The sequence below is a fragment of the Planococcus citri genome, chromosome 1 (assembly GCF_950023065.1).
Source record: "Planococcus citri chromosome 1, ihPlaCitr1.1, whole genome shotgun sequence".
NCBI classification, from domain to species: domain Eukaryota; kingdom Metazoa; phylum Arthropoda; class Insecta; order Hemiptera; family Pseudococcidae; genus Planococcus; species Planococcus citri.
The window spans coordinates 84066537-84086094 of NC_088677.1; the positions used below are offsets into that span (position 1 = coordinate 84066537).

General features: G+C 35.4%; 1 protein-coding gene and 1 long non-coding RNA gene across 2 annotated transcripts in view; one reads left to right on the plus strand and one right to left on the minus strand.

The window, feature by feature from the left end:
• Window positions 1-19558, minus strand: part of LOC135838864 (uncharacterized) — a 166415-nt gene that overhangs the window by 111728 nt on the left and 35129 nt on the right. The gene's annotated exons all lie outside the window — the stretch shown is intronic.
• LOC135838781 (putative uncharacterized protein DDB_G0283051) lies at window positions 10809-15016 on the plus strand. The gene is made up of 3 exons (XM_065354541.1): window positions 10809-11071; window positions 11218-11697; window positions 14809-15016. The coding sequence occupies exons 1-3, from the start codon at window positions 11044-11046 to the stop codon at window positions 14877-14879; spliced, it is 579 nt and encodes a 192-aa protein (XP_065210613.1). The 5' UTR covers window positions 10809-11043; the 3' UTR covers window positions 14880-15016.

Here is a 19558-nt window from a genome sequence, read left to right on the forward strand (position 1 = left end):
CGAACGAATTGAATATAATTTTTAGTGAATCATTTGCGAACAAACTGGTTCGCGAACGAATCGATTCATTTACCCAATTTATGATGAATCATTCACGAACGAATTGAATTTTATAGTGAATCATTCGCGAACGAATTGATTCGTACAAGTGACTCATTTGCGAACGAATCGATCCATTCACTCAATTTTTGATGAATTATCCGCGAACGAATTGACTCGTATAAGTGACTCGTTCACGAACGAATCGATTCATTTACTCAATTTATGGCGAATCATTCACGAACGAATTAAATAATTATCAGTGAATCATTTGCGAACGAATTTATTCGTGTAAGTGACTCGTTCACGAACGAGTCGATTCATTTCCTCGACTTAAGGTGAATCATTCACAAACGAATTGAATTTTATAGTGAATCATTCGCGAACGAATTGATTCGTACAAGTGTCTCATTTGCGAACGAACCGATCCATTCACTCAATTTTTGATGAATTATCCGCGAACGAATTGACTCGTATAAGTGACTCGTTCACGAACGAATCGATTCATTTACTCAATTTATGGTGAATCATTCACGAATGAATTAAATAATTATTGGTGAATCATTCGCGAACGAATTCATTCGTATAAGTGACTCGTTCCCGAACGAGTCGATTCATTTCCTCGATTCAAGATGAATCATTCACGAACGAATTGAATAATTCTTGGTGAATCGTTCGCGAACGAATTGATTTGTATAAGTGACTCGTTCACGAACAAATAAAAACACGAATACTTACTTAGGTACCTAACAAATTACAACCACTGCAAACCACACCCCCCACGCCCGCCCACCCCCAAAAATCAAAAATCGAATTTCAGGGAAATGTTAGAAAAATTTAGCAATAATTGTTGGGGAAAAAAATCATTTAAAGCGTACTCTTTTCTTTTCTAAACACTGAAAATAACGGAAATCACCAAAACCCAATTCACTTTTAGTAAAATTTCATAAAAATTGCAAAAAAAAGTGCAACAGAAAGTAAAATTATAAAAATCCACGAAAGAAGTGTATTATAATTAGGGTAGAAGAATATATGCTCCAAAAAACTGAAAATATACACATATTTTATGCGCTAATTTTGTCGAAAATATGCAAAAAAATTCCCTAAAAAGTCAAAATATGCCAAAATATTCCCATCATTTTCTGCACAATATGGGTATCATTTTACAGGGAAAAACAAACCGAATTCAATGGTAACCTCGATAGTTTGTTAAAGTGAAAATTCAAGGAGATATTTGCAAGGAAAGGATAAGGAATTCAAAGTTTTATGAGAAAAAATATCAAATTTTCAAATTGATGAAAATAATAAGTTCAGAAACAAAACATTTTAATTTCGAAGCAGCTTTTTATACAGTGTTGACATTTTCCATTCAGAAAAATGTGTGTTCAAAAAATTACGAGAAAAAAAAATTTGTGTTCAAAAAATTTCGTTTTTAAAAAGTTTGTTTTCAAAAAATTAGAAAAAAGGTGGATTTTAAAGATTTTTCAAAATATTCCCTAGAAATAGGGAAAAACTGTGTTCTCATACATGTAAGACGAAAAATTCAACGCATTGATTCGAAAATTACGACGACAACGAAGACGAAAAAAGCAACACGACTTTTCTGTACACAGATTTACAAGTGGACTGTATTTCACAACATTTACAAAAACATTCGATACTGTACATTAAAAACTAAACTAGACACATAGAGACGTATTTCCACCCTCAACCAATCAGATTGCAGGGAGTAAAATCTCATACCACCACTGCAGAACCGGATAGCGGAAAATACCTACCAACTAAAAACAAACAGAAAAACTACAAAAAAATACTACGAATACCTACGAATACGTAAACAAACTCCCCCCGAAGGAGGGTACATCCCTCCTTCCAAAGAAGATCGACGAAAAAATACGTAAAAAATTACATAATCAATTAAATTTAAGTACATACATTCTACTTTCTAGGCCTATTCAATAACACAAACAATCACCATCCAATAGCACGGCAAAATTTTCATAATTTATGTACAAATAATCTAGAATAAAATCAACAACCCAAAAATAACAAAATGTAGGTAACTTATTCTACAAACTATACATCACAAATTCGAGAAATTTTAATTACATTATCGAAACGGAAGTCAGGGTGTCAAAATAAACGACTAATCGTCCTTTGAAACATCTACCGGCAAAGCTACCAATTTTTGTACAGATGTACGACGCACTGTACCATTCCCTAACCTCACGCTCACGTTTCGAACAATACCCTTTTTATCAGGAAAAATATCAACGATTCTACCCAGTGGCCAATTCATCACGCTATCATTCGGACTAGACACCAACACAATGTCACCTTTCGACACATTTTCCATACGCTCTTTCCATTTACCACGCTGCTGTAGCTGGTTTAGATAATCGTGTCTCCAGGACACCCAGAAAGAATCTACAATCCTTCGCCACAGCATATAACGTTGCTTTAAGGTGACTGAGCCATTGTCCAGCACTGGCGTTTCCAACAATGCCGACCCAACTAGGAAATGACCTGGAGTAACAGGTTCAACGAATTCATTAGTCAATCTATATGACAACGGACGCGAATTAAGTATCGCTTCAATTTTGCATAAGATGGTCGATAATTCCATCAACGAAAGTATTTGAGTCCCAATGGACTTCATTAATAACGATTTTCCAGCCTTTACCGCGGACTCCCACAGTCCGCCTTGGTGCGGGCTACGAGGCGCGATCATTTTCCATACAACACGATTTTCGATTAAATATTTATCAAGTTTGCTTTGCATTAAAATATTCCGAGCACCAACAAAATTAGTCCCGTTATCGGAATAAATTAGGCTGGGAAATCCACGACGACTTACAAACCTTTCAAGCGCATTTAAAAACGCTTCGCTCGTGAGATCCTCTACGATTTCAATGTGAACCGCACGAGTCAAAAAACATACAAAAAAACAAGCATAGACCTTTACAACTTTACCTACTCGATGGTTCGTGCATTTAATACTTATCGCGCCTGTTAAGTCCACACCAGCTGTGGCAAAAGGCCGCGATATCGTCACTCTCTCTTTGGGTAAATCACCCATCAATTGTTCAACGAAATGCGCATCGAATCGTGTACACACAATACATCGACGGACAACTTTCTTAATGATTGCCGCCAAGTTACCAATGACAAAAAAACGAGCTCGAACAAAATTATAAATAAACGATTTTGTACAATGGTAGTATTTTCGATGAGTATATTCGATGAACCTTTCTAGGTATAATGACTTGGCGGCTATTATAACCGGAAACTTGGTATCGTAGGAGAAGTTAGAAGCGGCAAGACGACCCCCTGCGCGCATCAGTCCATCATGAGCAATAAAAACATTTAACGACAACAAACGACTTTTTCTTGGAATCGGATGTCCTTTTAACAAACAAAGATATTCTTTTTCAAAAAATTCCATCTGTACAAAACGCATTAAGGACCAGTATGCATAATCACGTTCCTGTATGGACAGTGATGAAACGATTGCACAAGGTTTAACAGAATGAAATGTTTCCATTGTCACTTGCTCACCCTCGGCAATAGCTCGACGCATCCATACTCGCCATCGTAAAATCGTTACAAACCGAAGACAAAGAGCAGCAACAGATACCATTTTAAAAATCGACGAGCTTCGAAAGACAATTTCTGAGAAAGGTTTTCGAGTCTCTGCTAAAATAGACAAAACGGTACTTTCTTCTTTCATTTCGGGTACATCAATAGAGGGTTTAAACTTGGAGGAAACAAAAGATACAAAATTATCCTGCAGCCAGGGTGGACCAGCCAACCATAAATCAGATTTTAAAAGAGAATTCGAAGAAATTCCTCTTGTACCGAGGTCTGCGGGATTCATTTTACCATCTATATGAAACCACCTTTCTTTACATGTTACAGCTAAAATATTTGTAACTGTGTTTGAAACGAATACCTTTAGCTTGAGAGGATCGAGGTTGATCCAACTCAGGCCTACCATCGAATCTGAAAAGCAAAAATATTCCATTATCCCTAAATCTTTACGTAATTCAGCTATCATGCGCGATAATAACTCCGCGGACATCAATTCTAATCTATGAATGTGAACAGTTTTGATTGGCGCAATTCGATTTTTTGCACAAATAAACGACACATTCACATTACCATCACAATCTACAGAACGCAAATATACCACAGCACAATATGCGCGCGTTGAGGCGTCACAATAACCAATTAGCTGACGAGAAGCGATCTTATTCGAGGTAAAATAACACCTTTTAATCGAAAACGAGGACAATTGAACTAAATCATTACGATATTCTTGAAACGAAGTTGATAATTCATTTGAAACTGGTTCGTCCCAGCCTCTTCCCTCTTTCCAAAGTTCTTGAAGCATAATTTTAGCAATAACTGTGGTAGGTGCTAACATTCCGAGGACATCAAATATTTTTGAAACTTCAGAAAGTACAACTCGCTTAGTTATTACTTCTGGCAATGAATCTAGACAAATTTTGACACTCAAGGTGTCTGACTGTGGGTACCAAATTAACCCTAATAACATGACGAATTCATTACCACCTAAACAACGATTATTTAAGGGTTCAATCAACGAGGGTTCAATATTCGATAAAAATTCCAACGAATTACTTTGGTATTTTAGAAGTGGAAAACCATATTTTGCAAGTGCTGCGTGTATTGATTTTTGTAGGCGAACCGCATCGTCAATATTTGCAGCACCGCTCATTAAGTTATCCATGTAGAAATCTTCTAAAATTGCCCTGGCGACCTCTGGATCATCAACCAACAACGCTTTACCGATTATTTCAAGACATTTTGTAGCCAGATAAGATGCAGGGCCGACACCATTAGTCAAAGTATTGAGCTCAAATATTTTTATCAAGGAATTCAAAATGAATCGAAATAAAATCCTTTGATATTTGCGATCCTTTTTATCAATTAATATGCAACGGTACATTCGATAAATGTCCGCTACAAAAGCAACGAGATGTTGGCGAAACCTCACGATATTTTGAGCCAAATTTGGCTGCAAAACAGGACCTTCTAATAAATGGTCATTTAAGGAGGTACCTGAGTTATCTACAAATGACGCATTAAACACTATTCGATCACTGGGACCACTGGGGGTCTCTTTAGAAACGATGTGATGCGGAATATAATAGGCTGAAGGATCAGGCGTCGAATTAATCTCACTCATATGACCAAGTTTTAAATATTCATCAAAAATTCTCACATACGATTCATGCTTCCTTTCAGACCTACGACGTTCACTATTAACCAACAAAGCTCGCGCCTTTTCAAACGACCCTTTTAAAGACAAAATAGACTCCTTTGTAGGAAGGCGAATGACAAATTTACCAGTATTTTCATCAATATGGTAAGTACTTTCGAAATGACCTTCAATTAATTCATGCTGCAATGATTTTTCAAGCTTATTTTCGGGTATATCATCGAGAGCATAAAACTTGTGAAATTGATTCGATAATTCAAGATTGGATAAACCGCAAAATTCGGTTGTTTGAATTACATATGGCGATTTTCTCGATCCTGAAATTACAAACCCAAAATGCGAATCCCTAAGACAAATGCCTTCCAAAAAATAACGTTTTTCCAACAAGCAAAATTCGACAAATTCATTACCCAACAACAGATCGACATGATCATAAGGTAAATCAAAATATTCGGCCAAATTATGATTAAAATTCGTTGCAATTTCTTTCAACTCATTTCTACATACTCGATAAGGGATTCGATCAATAACAACAGCCTCAATAGCAATTTGAAAATCAGTATACCTAGACTTTAAAATGCAACGAACGAACTTTTTCAATTCCACTGATTTGTCATTAATACCTACTAACACAGTGGGGTTATTGGCCTCATACATTTTCAACTTTAATCTTTCGCAAAATTCACGCGTAATCAAAGTACTCTCTGACCCTTGATCAAATAAAACTCTACCTAGTTCCGTATTCGCGCTTCCTTGTACCTTAACCACTGCCGTAGATAAAAACACAGTTTTATGCGAAGACAGGGCACAAAAACGATTAGCATTTGAACTATCATTAACAAAATTGACATTTTTAACATCTGGCAAGACAGGCGAAACTGGCGGCTCATTAATATTGTTAGTATTCGTAAGGGGAACCTCTTCACGATTAATATGAAGTAATTTATGATGAGGTCCATGACAAGTAGCACAATTATACTTATTCGTACATTTCGAAACAGTATGATTATTTTTAAAACATTTAATACATAATCGATTACTTTTTACCACATCGAACCTCTGCTTCGGGGTTTTGGACAGAAACGTTGGGCATTGATCCAGGTAGTGGCTTTGTTGACAAACTACACAGCACAGCGGGAAGGACGACGAGGATTGTGGTGTTCTCGGAGTATCAGTAGCAGCAACGAGTGATTTTTTCTCAATTATTTGCCTGGACTGCTTTACTTGGCCTTTATTTGGAGCTGCCGACGCATTTGACTTTTCATTAGATGACGGAGCTCCTTTTATCGACGCAGTTTCATAGGTGAAGCATTTATTGATCAAAAACGAAGCCAATGACTCGAATGACGGATATACACTGTTGTCCCTATGACTATCATCCCAATCTCCACGTAATTTATCAGGCAATTTTCTCGAAATCAAAAACGACACGAATGGCGACATTTCTTCAACATTTATGCCCGAAACCTTTAAACCTCGAAGGGCGCGTTTAACCTTATGGACACTCTCACGAATTGACGTATTCTTAATGGTAGGAAGATCTGCTATTGTTATGAAGTGTTCGACAATAATTCTACGGCGATTAAAAAACGAATCATATAAACTTTCCAACGTCAGTTTATAGGCGCAACCATCTTCATCATCCTCAATATCTTCAACAAGGTGCTCGGCACCTTTGCCCATAGCTCTTTTTAGTAGATACATCTTTTGGTGAGTATTGTATCTCGCACTTTTATCCACCATACCGCAAAATTCACTATACCAATCCGGAAAATTTTTAAAAGTGCCATCAAATATGGGTAGGGGAACATCTTTCAAACGAACAAAGGGATCTAATAATGGCCCATCAAACGAATCAACCAACGAATGCCCATTTCTAGATCCACTTTTAGACGATTCAGTAGGACGCAAACTTTCAACAAGCATTTTATAGGTACCAGTGTAACGGTTGAACATCGCTTTGGAGGCGTCATGATCCTTGGCGATTTCCTTTTCCTGCTCGGCAATTATGGCAGCATCCAACGACGCATCAATATAGTCCATTAAACCATTATTAGCTTTCGCCAATTCTTTCAGAGCTTCTTTCCACGAATCAAGATGGGCCGCGATTTGGTGATTATTTTCCACCGATTGATGCTTTTCTAAGAGCACTTGCACCGCGGCTTGATCATTAGCGCAATTACGCGAAAACGTACGTACATCACGATTTAAATTTTCCTTACGCGCTTCACGCGCAGCCTTTGCCTTCGCCTCGCGTGCCTCTTGCTCGCGCGCTAGGCGTTGCTCGGAAGTTTCACCCATTACGAATTTATTAACATACAAAATCGAAAACGAACATCATTCACGAAACGAAAATCGAAAATCATTAAACTTAATGGGAGATAATTCCCACACAACGAAGCATTGCATAATCAGACGAAAACAAAGACATCATAGGCGACATAGGTACTACGAACAGATAGGCGCAACTTTATAAATACGAAACAGCATCATATTTCAAAAAAATACGAGAAAAACATCGCACTTTGCCTAAAAATTAGGCGCACACAACGAATAATCGATAAAAAAATTCAAAAAGACATCGCAATAATTCATTAAAAATTCATAAAATTCACGAATCCATGCCGGAATAATGTATCCGGCTCGCGAGGACCAAAATGTTCTCATACATGTAAGACGAAAAATTCAACGCATTGATTCGAAAATTACGACGACAACGAAGACGAAAAAAGCAACACGACTTTTCTGTACACAGATTTACAAGTGGACTGTATTTCACAACATTTACAAAAACATTCGATACTGTACATTAAAAACTAAACTAGACACATAGAGACGTATTTCCACCCTCAACCAATCAGATTGCAGGGAGTAAAATCTCATACCACCACTGCAGAACCGGATAGCGGAAAATACCTACCAACTAAAAACAAACAGAAAAACTACAAAAAAATACTACGAATACCTACGAATACGTAAACAAACTGAGAAAATTGGCTAAATATGCCAAGATATGCGCTAAAACAGGTGAAAATATGCTAAATTGACCATTTTTAGTCGAAATATGCTAAAATATGCAAAATAACATTGGCGCAATCGACTTGAAATCTCTTGATTCGCAAAGATCTGTTTGATATTCCCTACCTAATGGCACAGAAAAAAATATGCTAAAGAATATATTGTTCTTCTACCCTAATTATAATCAACGTAAATGTGGCAAAAACTGTAGAAATTTTTGCAAACACAAGCTAAAATTGCCATAAGGCATTGTTAAAATGATTTAAAAACATAAGTAAATAAAGTAATAAAATTCCTACAAGTCAAGAAAAAAAATATGAAATTTTAGCAAAAATTGAATAAAAAATCATTCTGAACATAGGTAAATACTAAAAGCATTAAAAACACACTATATATGTACTAATTTACTTATCTAAATTACCGAGAACTGACGAAATTTCAGTAAAATTTGACAAAAATTGTATGAAAGTGTTGAAAACATTTTGTTAGCAAAAGTTTTATGAGAACTTGTCCAAAATTATATGAAAAAGTGCAAAAAAATTGTTAAAATGCTATAATAACTTACAAAAAAAAATCATTAAAATCAGTGAAAATTGCCAAAAAGTAGGTAATAAAATTTTAGTAAAATTTAACAAAAATTATAGATATTAAAAAATGCCAAAAATATGTATGTAAAATGATACGTGAAAAAACAAAAAAATTACATTATAAAATCGATGTTCTCGTCCTCCTTACGGAAGGTTATACTACTTGTGTGGAGAAGAGGGATGGTAAAAGGGACAGCTGGAATCAAAAAATGAGATACGAGTAAACTAGGAAAAAAACAGCTAGATATTTATGTATAAATTCTGGTTCAGATGGACTCTTCAAATTTTTAACTCTTGAATTTTATTGTCAAGTGGGGGGGGGGGGGGGATTATATGTTCCAAAAATCTTTGAAATAAATATATTGCAGCAAATAGGTAGGTAGGTACTTGAGGTCTCCCCCAATTTTGAGACGAGTTCGATGATGAGAAGGGGTTCAATCACCCCAATCTTTGTGGCCCTAAATTAATCAGAAAATACATAAAAATCGACCTTCAGAGAATAATTTTGACTCAGAGGGTGCATTTGAGATAGAGAGAGGGTAATAACCCTGAAAATATTTCAAAGCTAGAAAAATTCACTAAGTTAATCGAAGAATATTTTTCGACCACAAAATCGAATACTTCAGTCATTATGTATTTTAGGTATAGCCTCACCTTGATTTTCGAAAATTGGCTCAAAATGTGGATAATCCCTTTAAACAGGTTAAAAACAGGCCACAGATCGATTTCAAACCGACCTAATTGATTTTCACGCCTTTTGCGCTGGAGAAATTTGAAAACTCCGGAGGAAATCTAAAATCACGCTGGAGACGCCAAGATGGCTCGAAAGTTGTGAAATTTTGGATCCAACTGGTTAGTTTTAGACAAGCTATAGTCATTCGTAAAAATTTCAAAAAGCAATTTTTTGATCCCCCCCCCCCTTATAAATACCCAAGCTGGTGGAGGAAAAACAAATTTGAAGTGGCCTCCTGGAAGTCGTCTCGAATGTGGAAAAACTCTTTAAAAAGGTCAAGAATAATCCACAACTCGATTTTTAGCTACTTTAAAATTAATTTTCACGTGTTCTGGAGGAATTTGAAAACTCTGAAGAAATCGAAAATCGCGCTGGAGGCTCCAGAATGGCCAAAAATGGTAGAATTTGGTTCGAGAGGAGATAATAAATTAGCGTCAGGACTAATTTTCATTATTTTTACTGAATCAGTAGGCTTACACATTTTTTTGAAGAAACCTTATAAATCTTTAAAAATGGTCAATTTTATTAAATCTTCATAAATTTGCCAAAAATTGAAAAATCGATTTTCAAACAGCTCGAGAATACCCCACAACTCGATTTTTAGCTGCTCAAATTGATTTTCACACCTTCTGGAAAAATTTGGAAACTCTGGAGAAATCGAAAATCACGCTGGAGGCTCCAGAATGGCCAGAAATTGTGAAATTTGGTTCGGGGGAGATGATATCAGCGTCAGGAGTAATTTTTATCACTTTTACTGAATCAGAATATAGTTTTTCAAAAAAAATCAAAATCATCAAAAATGGGCAGTAATTTTGAGTTATCAATACTCGAAAAATTAATGTGTGCAGTTGAAATTTCAATTAAGAGGGGGGGGGGGGTCGGAGAATGCTTTTTTTCAGAAATCATTTTCTCGTTCAAATCGAAATCGGACACCTTGAGAGGTTTTCTTGTCAGTCTAATGCGATTCAAGTATATAGGTTCTTATCACGATAGGGTAAACGAACCATATATGAGGTACAATGTTAATTTTCTTCTCTAACATAACAATAATTCGATAATTAAGAGATGGGAAAGTCCGCCAATTATTAAATATGTGAGAAAACATCTAACTTTTATAACACATCAATATTATTTTCTTCGATTAATTTTATCTACCGAATTGTTTTTATTTAATCATGTACATGTATAGGTAACTTATTACTTGTACATAAGGAGATTAAATTGGTATTTATAAGAAATGCCCAACTGAAAAAATTGTACTTTGCATCATTCTTCGATATAACTACGAGTAAATCGCATAAAGTTGCTCAAATATAAATTATTCGGCGTGAATAGTGGTTTTTAAACTTTGCTAGTACTCGTAATTTTGCACTCGCAGTTCGATTTGTGTGCCAAATTCAGGTTTATTTTACACTATAAGCATGAAAATTGCATCGATGGGAGCTTTTGGTATGTAGCCAGTTTTAAAATGAGTATATTGATTTCTAGAGATAATTTAAAAAAATAAAACGTAGATAGGTATCGAATGATACAATTTTGTTCAATTTGCATTTCCAATTGTAAGTTAACTTTTACGTTTTATTGTTTATAAATAGGTATTCTACTGATCGTTTCGTTGGCTATCGGTAGTATTTCTGCCCACGATGACGACGGGAACCAGAACACTTTGATTCATCGTCTGAATCCCAGATTTAAAAGGCAACAAAACGGATTCACCCTAGGACAACAGGTCCAAACTTTACAGAACCAAAATGGCCAACAAAATCAAAATCAAAATCAAAATGGACAACAATCTGGTCAACAGCCTTCAGACTTTTGGCAAACTGGAAATAATGGAAATAATGGAAACAATGGAAATTCGCAATCGCAAAATACGAATACTAATAACAATAACCAAGGATCGAATACCAATAGTAATCAAGGATCGACTACAACCGACGCTGAAACGCAAAGAGTAAACGACTGTATTCAGAGAAATTGTCGTCAAGGAGTACAGCTCGCTTCTTTATGTGGAACTGACAATGTGTCTTATAAAAATCGGCCATACTTCAATTGCGTCAGAGATTGCGGAAGAAGTAAGACTTTGTTATATTTGCTAATAGTCTGGCATAAGTCGATAGTATGTCGATAGGAATGATTGCATCCCCCCTCCCTGGTCATCGATCTTCTGAGACAACTTTTTTCTTAAAGGAGACATCCTAAGGAACATTTTAAAGCAAACTTGCCACAAGAAAAGTTGGCCTTACCAACAAAATGGCGGCCATTTTGATTGATAGGTCAGCCGAAATCGCATATTTTGCTTTCCAACATAGGACTCTCACGAAATTTTTCCAACTGGACAAAGCTAGATCAAAAGAGCATGCAAAAATTCATCACCAGCCAAAATTTCAAGAGGTGAAGTGCATTTTTCGATAATTTTTAAAAATCAAATTTGAGCCCAAAAAAATGAGAAAAAAAATCAAAACTTTACCAAATTGGCCTAGAAAGTTGAAATTTGGGATATGACTTATTTTCGATCTGCTAAATCGATGTAAAACAGTTCTAAGCTATTTTGAGCAGTTCTGGAGGCTTCAATAAATTCTTAAAACTTGAAATTTCCACAACATTTTTCATCAAATGAAGTTGGAAATCCGAAATTTACACTGCTCGGATTTTTGTTGTTGAAAAAAATCACTATTTTCTCACTAGGTACCTTTTTTAACCAAATTTTCGGAAATCTCTCCACCCCCCCTTCCACACACACAAAATTAACAGGGTGTCCTTATTGTTGGCAAGTCATTTTCCCTGATGACGTTTCCAGGTTTCTCAGATCATTTATTCTAATTTTTTTCTAAACGTTACTTAACCCAATACATTGATTTGAAGAAGAATTTGTCGGTGGGGGGGGGGGGGTGGAATAATATTTTTTCCAAGTTCTCTTCAAACTGAATCGAGAGCTTTTGAAAATGTATGTTTCAAGATGCCTGAAAACGAGTTTATTTTTTAGTTTCTAAAATTTCAGAATTGGAATAATGTTTTTTTTTTTTTTTTTTAAGGAAGTTGATTTTGAAAAACAAAACAAAACATGCCCAAGTTCGAGAGGCATAAAAACGATGTTTATTTATGAGAAGTTTATTTTTTGGGTTTAAGACTTGAGAAATTTTTTTAAATACATTTCTATCTAGATTTCGAAAAAGAAAACAAGCCCGAACGAAGCAAGGGCAAAAGTCTTCGAAAATTTGTGTATCGAGACAAGTCAAAAATAACTGGTTTCTTTCATCACAGGTCCATAATCGAAATTTGCAATTGATTGTTTTTTCAAAATTCCAGGGATTTTTCGTGAAAATTACAAAATCTCCTGACCTTTCCAGGCTTTCCAGGAGAATGGGCAACTTGATTAACAAAGTCAAATTTTTCACTGGAAAATTTTCAAAAAAAAAAAAAAATGAAATTGGAAGAAAAATTGTGTTGGTAGAAAGTATTTTTCATTTTCAATCAAAATTATGAAGAAAAAACAATAGAGATGAACACATTGATGAATTTTTCATTTTTTCACTACCTTTTTGACAAAATTCACTACTTTCACTATCCATTTTTAAAATCACTACTTTTTCACTACTTTCACTGCCAGTTAGATACCCCGAGTCGGCTGCTGGTGGATTTCGCAAGTCAGTCTGGAGCCTCCAGCGACTTTTTGAAAATTTTTGGAGCCTCCAGTAGATCCATGAAACTTGAAATTTTCACAAAATTCCATCAAAATGGTGTTATAAAGCTGAAATTCACTCCGCAAACTAATTTCAGTACACTGTGAGGTCGACTACAGGTAGATATCAAGTCGTTTTGGAGCCTCCAGCAACTTTTTGGAAATTTCTGGAGGCCCCAGTAAATGTTTGAAACTTGAAATATTGTGAAAATTTCAAGTTTCAACCATCCGCTAGAGACTCTAGGTTTTTTAAAAAATTCACCAGAGGTTCCAGTAATTTCCAAAAAAAACCGCTGGAGGCTCCAAGATAACTTGAATAAGCAGTGACTCTTTGAAAATTTTCGGACCCTCCAGTTGATTTTTGGAACACTCCAATTTAAACACGTTATTAAGTCGACTGCTGGTGGATTTCAAGTCATTTTGGAGCCTTTGGAGACTTTTCGAAAAGTCTTGGCGCCTCCAGTTGATTTTTGAAACATGGAATTTCCACAAAATTTCATCAAATGGAGGAGTTATAAAGAAGAAGTTCACTCTGCAAACGATTTTCAATACACAGTGGAGTCGGCCGCAGATGGATTTTGAGTCATTCTGAAGCCTCCATCGGTTTTTTGCAAACCGCTGAAGCTTTCAGTTTTGGCTTTCTTACCCCATTTTATGAAATTTGGTGGAAATTTCAAGTTTCAAAAATCTACTTGAGGCTCCAGAGTGAATTTCAGCGTTATACGCATTTGATTAAATTTTGTGGTAATTTCGAGGTTCAAAAATGTACCATGGAGGCTCCAAGAATCATCAAAAGTCGCTGGAGCCTCCAAAATGACTTTATATTCACCAGAAATAGACAAATAAAGTTTTTAAGCGGGAGAGCAGCGTGAATTTTGGATTTTCAACTTCATTTGATGAAATTTTATGGAAATCTGCTGGAGGCTCCAGAACTGCTCCAAGCGGTTTGAAACCGTTCTCAATCGATTTGGCAGGTCGAAAATAGGACATATGTAAAATTTCAGCTTTCTAGGTCAATTTGGTAAAATTTTGATTTTTTTGCCTTTATTTTTATTTTTTGGCGTAAATTTAATTTTTAAAAATTCACCAAAAATCAAAAAAAATGCACTTTGACTCTTGAAATTTTTGCATGCTCTTTCGATCTAGCTTTTCTACGTTTTCGGCTGACCAGTCAATCAAAATGGCCGCTGTTTTGAAATAAAGCCGATTTTTTTGGGTAAGATGGCCTTAAAAAATGTTCTTTAGGATGGCTCCTTCAAGAAAAAATTGTCTCAGATGATCGACTGGGGAGGGGGGGTGCAATTATTCCTATAGTCATATGCCGGACTATAATCCCTTTTCACTTGAAAATTACCGAAGGGTTCCGATTTGGAAGGGTTTCTCTAATTTTTGATGAGCAGTTTATAATAATCGAAAGCACCCCAAAAATAAAAAGGCTCACTCACTCATTATTGATAATTTTTCAATTCGTTTCATTAATATTATTCTTTTTAATCGTTTGTAGGAATCGATGTTCAACATTACGGAGATTGCTTTACCACCAGAGGTGCACCTAATGCATTGAGCACTGGCTAAGTTTTCCTATCATGATCCAGAATCCTCTGTTCCAGTAGTCCTGTCGTCGATTTTTAAAATGTCCAGTCGATATGTTGGTTGTATTCCGATAAAAAAAACTGTCAATTTGGAAATAAACCTGTTTATATTGTTATAAATTGATATAATTTTGAGAGAGCGGTACAAACGTACGTGATTTGATGCATTGAATTTCGATGCATTTCATACACGAGTAATTTGTAATTTTCACGCTGCGATGATGGTGCAGATTTTTTTTAATAGCTTAATTTTACGTATGAACTTCCAAAATCTGGTAAAAAGTGCACTCGAGATGAAAATAATTCACGAAGATTTTTATATTAAGGTATTCAAAAAGTCTTCTTTTTTCAAATCAAACATGAACTCGAAAACCAGCTCAAGGATCTTGCAATTTAACGCTGCAACAATGTCGCAGTCGCATTTTCATTTCGCAGAATTTCATCAAAATACGAAGAAAAAAAAACCCAAGTCCGTAATTCTCGCTAATGATAACGCGAACCTTGATGGTACGAGTAATTGTTAGTAAATACGCTTTAATGGACGATGTGCATCGTTAAACACATTAAAATTAGCAAATTTTAATAGAGGGTTTTCCGATGAAAGAGTGTTGAATTATTTTGGTGTCGGATGAGACAAGTTTTTTAGTGTTGCGGTGAGTTCGTTTTGTTAATACATAAAATATTCGTCAGTCTTCGGTTAACATTTTTCATTCAATTTATTAGGTATCTGTTTTATTTTGGGATTTGAAAATGCATAGTAAGTTTGTTTTGTATTTTTAAAAAGAAAATATTGGTGCATTGGTGAATTTGGATACGGTTTCAAAAGCAAGCATGACCTATAGTTTTAAGTAATATTATGTAACCTTTTGAAGTTATAAATTCGTAGAAATTACCAAAAAGACTCGCAAAACTGCCAAAGGAATTCAGATGATAAAGTGGCATATTTTTGAAAAAAATATTTTATAAAATTTTGACCTATAGATCTTTTTTGCAAATCTAATGACTAATGACTTTATTAACAGTATCACTGATCTTTAGAAAATTGAACATAAACTTTGTACCTACAGACCAACTTGAGCTATGACAATTTAATAACTATATAGGCACTCGTATTGCTACAGAAAATACACGTTTATCAGCATTGCTCCTGCTGTGTGCTGCTGTACTTGCTGCTTCTGTAGAAACAGAAACACCAGACGATTCATCTTCTGATCCGGCAATCCATCGATTGAATTCAAGGTTCAAAAGACAACCGCAGAATCAGTCCAACAGCAACAAATGCATGAATAATTGCGTGACCACAATGATCTATCAACCATTTTGTGGTACCGATAATAAAACGTATTCGAATCCGGGTCTACTCGAATGTTTTCAAAAATGTGGAATACGTACGTAATCTATTGCTATAATTTTTTCATTTCCTCCAATTTTGATTTACTTATTCTCATTTTTTTATTTTTTTTTTCTATTTTTTCAACATTGGGGAGCTCTTTCTTAGGGAACCAATACTTATCTTTTGAAACACCGGGGAAAATGTTTTCTTGAAAAAGAGATTGTTTAGAAAAATTCTAACGCACAAGCAAAGAATTTTGATAAACTTGATTCTTTAATTTTTTGTTCATTTTTTCAAGTGAGGAGGGGGAGGGGTGCTCTGGCACCACTTTTTTGCAGATAGGGGGAAAATGAAAAATAGGTATAGAATTATTTTCTCATCCGAGATAACAAATTTGGGGGTTTAAGGTGGAAAATTTCAACTAGGTTCATTCTATTGCATATTCACGAATCGCTGCGTTCACGCCCCCCACCCCTTCCAAAACAATTTCTCAAACTTTCAGAAAATTTTGGGGTTCAGTGAGGGACATAGGTGAGGCCTACTCAAGAATAAAATTTATATTCGTATTCAGCGTTTCCGAAATCTAATAACAAATCACATGTCACACGGTTTCTCCGATTTCCAGGAATTTCAGCTCTTGAAAGCGTAAAAGGAACCAAAATTTCAAAGTTTTGAAAACACATTTCCATTTCTTGAATTTTGAAAATGTTTAGGAAAAGCTAAAATTGCGTACTTTTTTTCAACTTGAAAACTTTTCCTCGCATCCTCTCATACTCCTCCTTTTTACCAATAACTGTAAATTTTACAAGTGTTCCATTCTTTGTTTTTCAGCGGTGAAAAAGAAACACGATGGACAGTGCTAGAAGGTTATCTAGAGAGAGAGAGAGAGAGATGATCATCATCAGACGTAGGTAATCAGTTCATAGGATGAATTCATCATTACATCAACAAGTCACAGATGACAGATGGGGACAATTTTACAATAATTTTACACATATATCGACAGTAAAAAATATCCAAAGTTGTTCACAATGTTTTATTGTGTATCTAGAATAAATTGTTTTTTCTTTTCACATTGTTTTTGTATAACTTCACCGACGTTGTTTTGAAATTCTTTTAGGACATGCTCTTTCGATCTGACTTGGTATGGTTTCACACTTTTACTCAAATTGAAGTATTCTAATTCAAATATTTTCTAATAGTCCGGCATATGAGAATAGGAGTAATTGCACCCCCCCCCCCAGATCTTCCGGGACAACTTTTTTCTTAAATGGGGACATCCTAAGAAACATTTTAAAGCAAACTTGCCAACAAAAAAGTTGGCCTTACTTACAAAATGGCGGCCATTTTGATTGACAGGTCAGCCGAAATCGCAGATTTTGCGTTTTAACATAGGACTTGTACGAACTTTTTCAAACTTTACAAAGGTAGATCGAAAGATCATGCAAAAATTTATCACCTGTCAACATTTCAAGTGCTAAAGTGCGTTTTTCGATTTTTGGTGGATTTTTGAAAATCCAATTTAGGCCAAAAATGAGGGAAAAAATCAAAATTTTACCAAATCGACCAAAAAAGCTGAAATTTGGGATACACCCTATTTTCGACATGCCAAATCGATTGGAAACGGTTTCAACCCGTTTTGAGCAGTTCTGGAGCCTCCAGCAGATTTTTGAAACTCGAAATTCCCACAAAATTCCATCAAATTGGAGTTGTAAAGCTAAAATTTATTCTAAAAACTAATTTCAATACGCTACGAAGTACGGCAGGTGAATTTCAAGTCGTTTTGGAGCTTCCAGCGACTTTTTGAAAATTCCTGAAGCCTCTAGCAGATTTTGGAAACTTTAAATTTTCACAAAATTTCATCAAAATGGAGATGGAAAGCTGAAATTTACTCTACACTTCAATTTTAACACACTCTGAAGACGACTTCAGGTGGGTTCGAGTAATTTTAGGGCCTACAGCGACTTTTTTTGAAAATTATTGGAGCCTCCAGCAGATTTTTGAAACTTTAAATTCTCACAAAATTTCATCAAACTGAGATGGAGAGTCGAAATTCATTCTGCAAACTAATTTCAATACGCTACGAAGTTGCCTGCTGGTGAATTTCAAGTCGTTTGGGAGCCTCCAGCAACTTTTTGAAAGGTTGTATGACGTTTTTTTTGTAAAATTGAAATTTCCTAAAAGTAGCTGGAAGCTTCAAAACCATTTGAAACTACCTTGTAGCCTGCGAAGTAAATTTCAGCTTGCCAACTCTATTTGAAAAATTAATGTTAGGGAAATTTGAAGTTTCAAAAATCTGCTGGAGGCTCCAGTAATTTTCAAAAAAGTCTCTTGAGGCCCTAAAATGACTTGAACCCACCTGGAGTCGTCTTCAGAGGGTGTTAAAATTGGAGTGTAGAGTAAATTTCAGCTTTCCATCTCAATTTGATGAAATTTTGTGAAAATTTAAACTTTCGAAAATCTGCTGGAGGCTCCAGTAATTTTCAAAAAAGCCACGGGAGGCCCTCAAATGACTTGAACCCACCTGAAGTCGTCTTCAGAGGGTGTTAAGATTGGAGTGTAGAGTAAATTTCAGCTTTCCATCTCAATTTGATGAAATTTTGTGAAAATAGAAAGTTTCAAAAATCTGCTGGAGGCTCCAATAATTTTCAAAAAAAGTCGCTCTAGGCCCTATAATTACTTGAACCCACCTGAAATCGTCTTTAGAGGGTGTTAAAATTGGAGTGTAGAGTAAATTTCAGCTTTCCATCTCCATTTGATGAAATTTTGTGAAAATTTAAAGTTTCAAAAATCTGCTGGAGGCTTTAGGAATTTTCAAAAAGTCGCTGAAGGATCCAAAACGACTTGAAATTCACCTGCAGTACTTCGTAGCGTATTGAAATTAGTTTTTAGAAAAAATGTTAGCTTTACAACTCCAATTTGATGGAATTTTGTGGGAATTTCGAGTTTCAAAAATCTGCTGGAGGCTCCAGAACTGCTCAAAACGGGTTGAAACCGTTTCCAATCGATTTGGCATGTCGAAAATAGAGTATATTCCAAATTTCAGCTTTCTTGTTCGATTTGGTAAAATTTTGATTTTCTCCCTCATTTTTGGCCTAAAATCGATTTTCAAAAATTCACCAAAAATCGAAAAACGCCCTTCAGCGCTTGAAATTTTGACAGGTGATAAATTTTTGCTTGATCTTTCGATCTACCTTTGTACAGTTTGAAAATTTTTGTGCAAGTCCTATGTTGGAACGCAAAATCTGCGATTTCGGCTGACCTGTCATTCAAAACGGCCGCCATTTTGGAGGTAGGGACACTTTTTTGTAGTACAAGGGCTAGAGTAA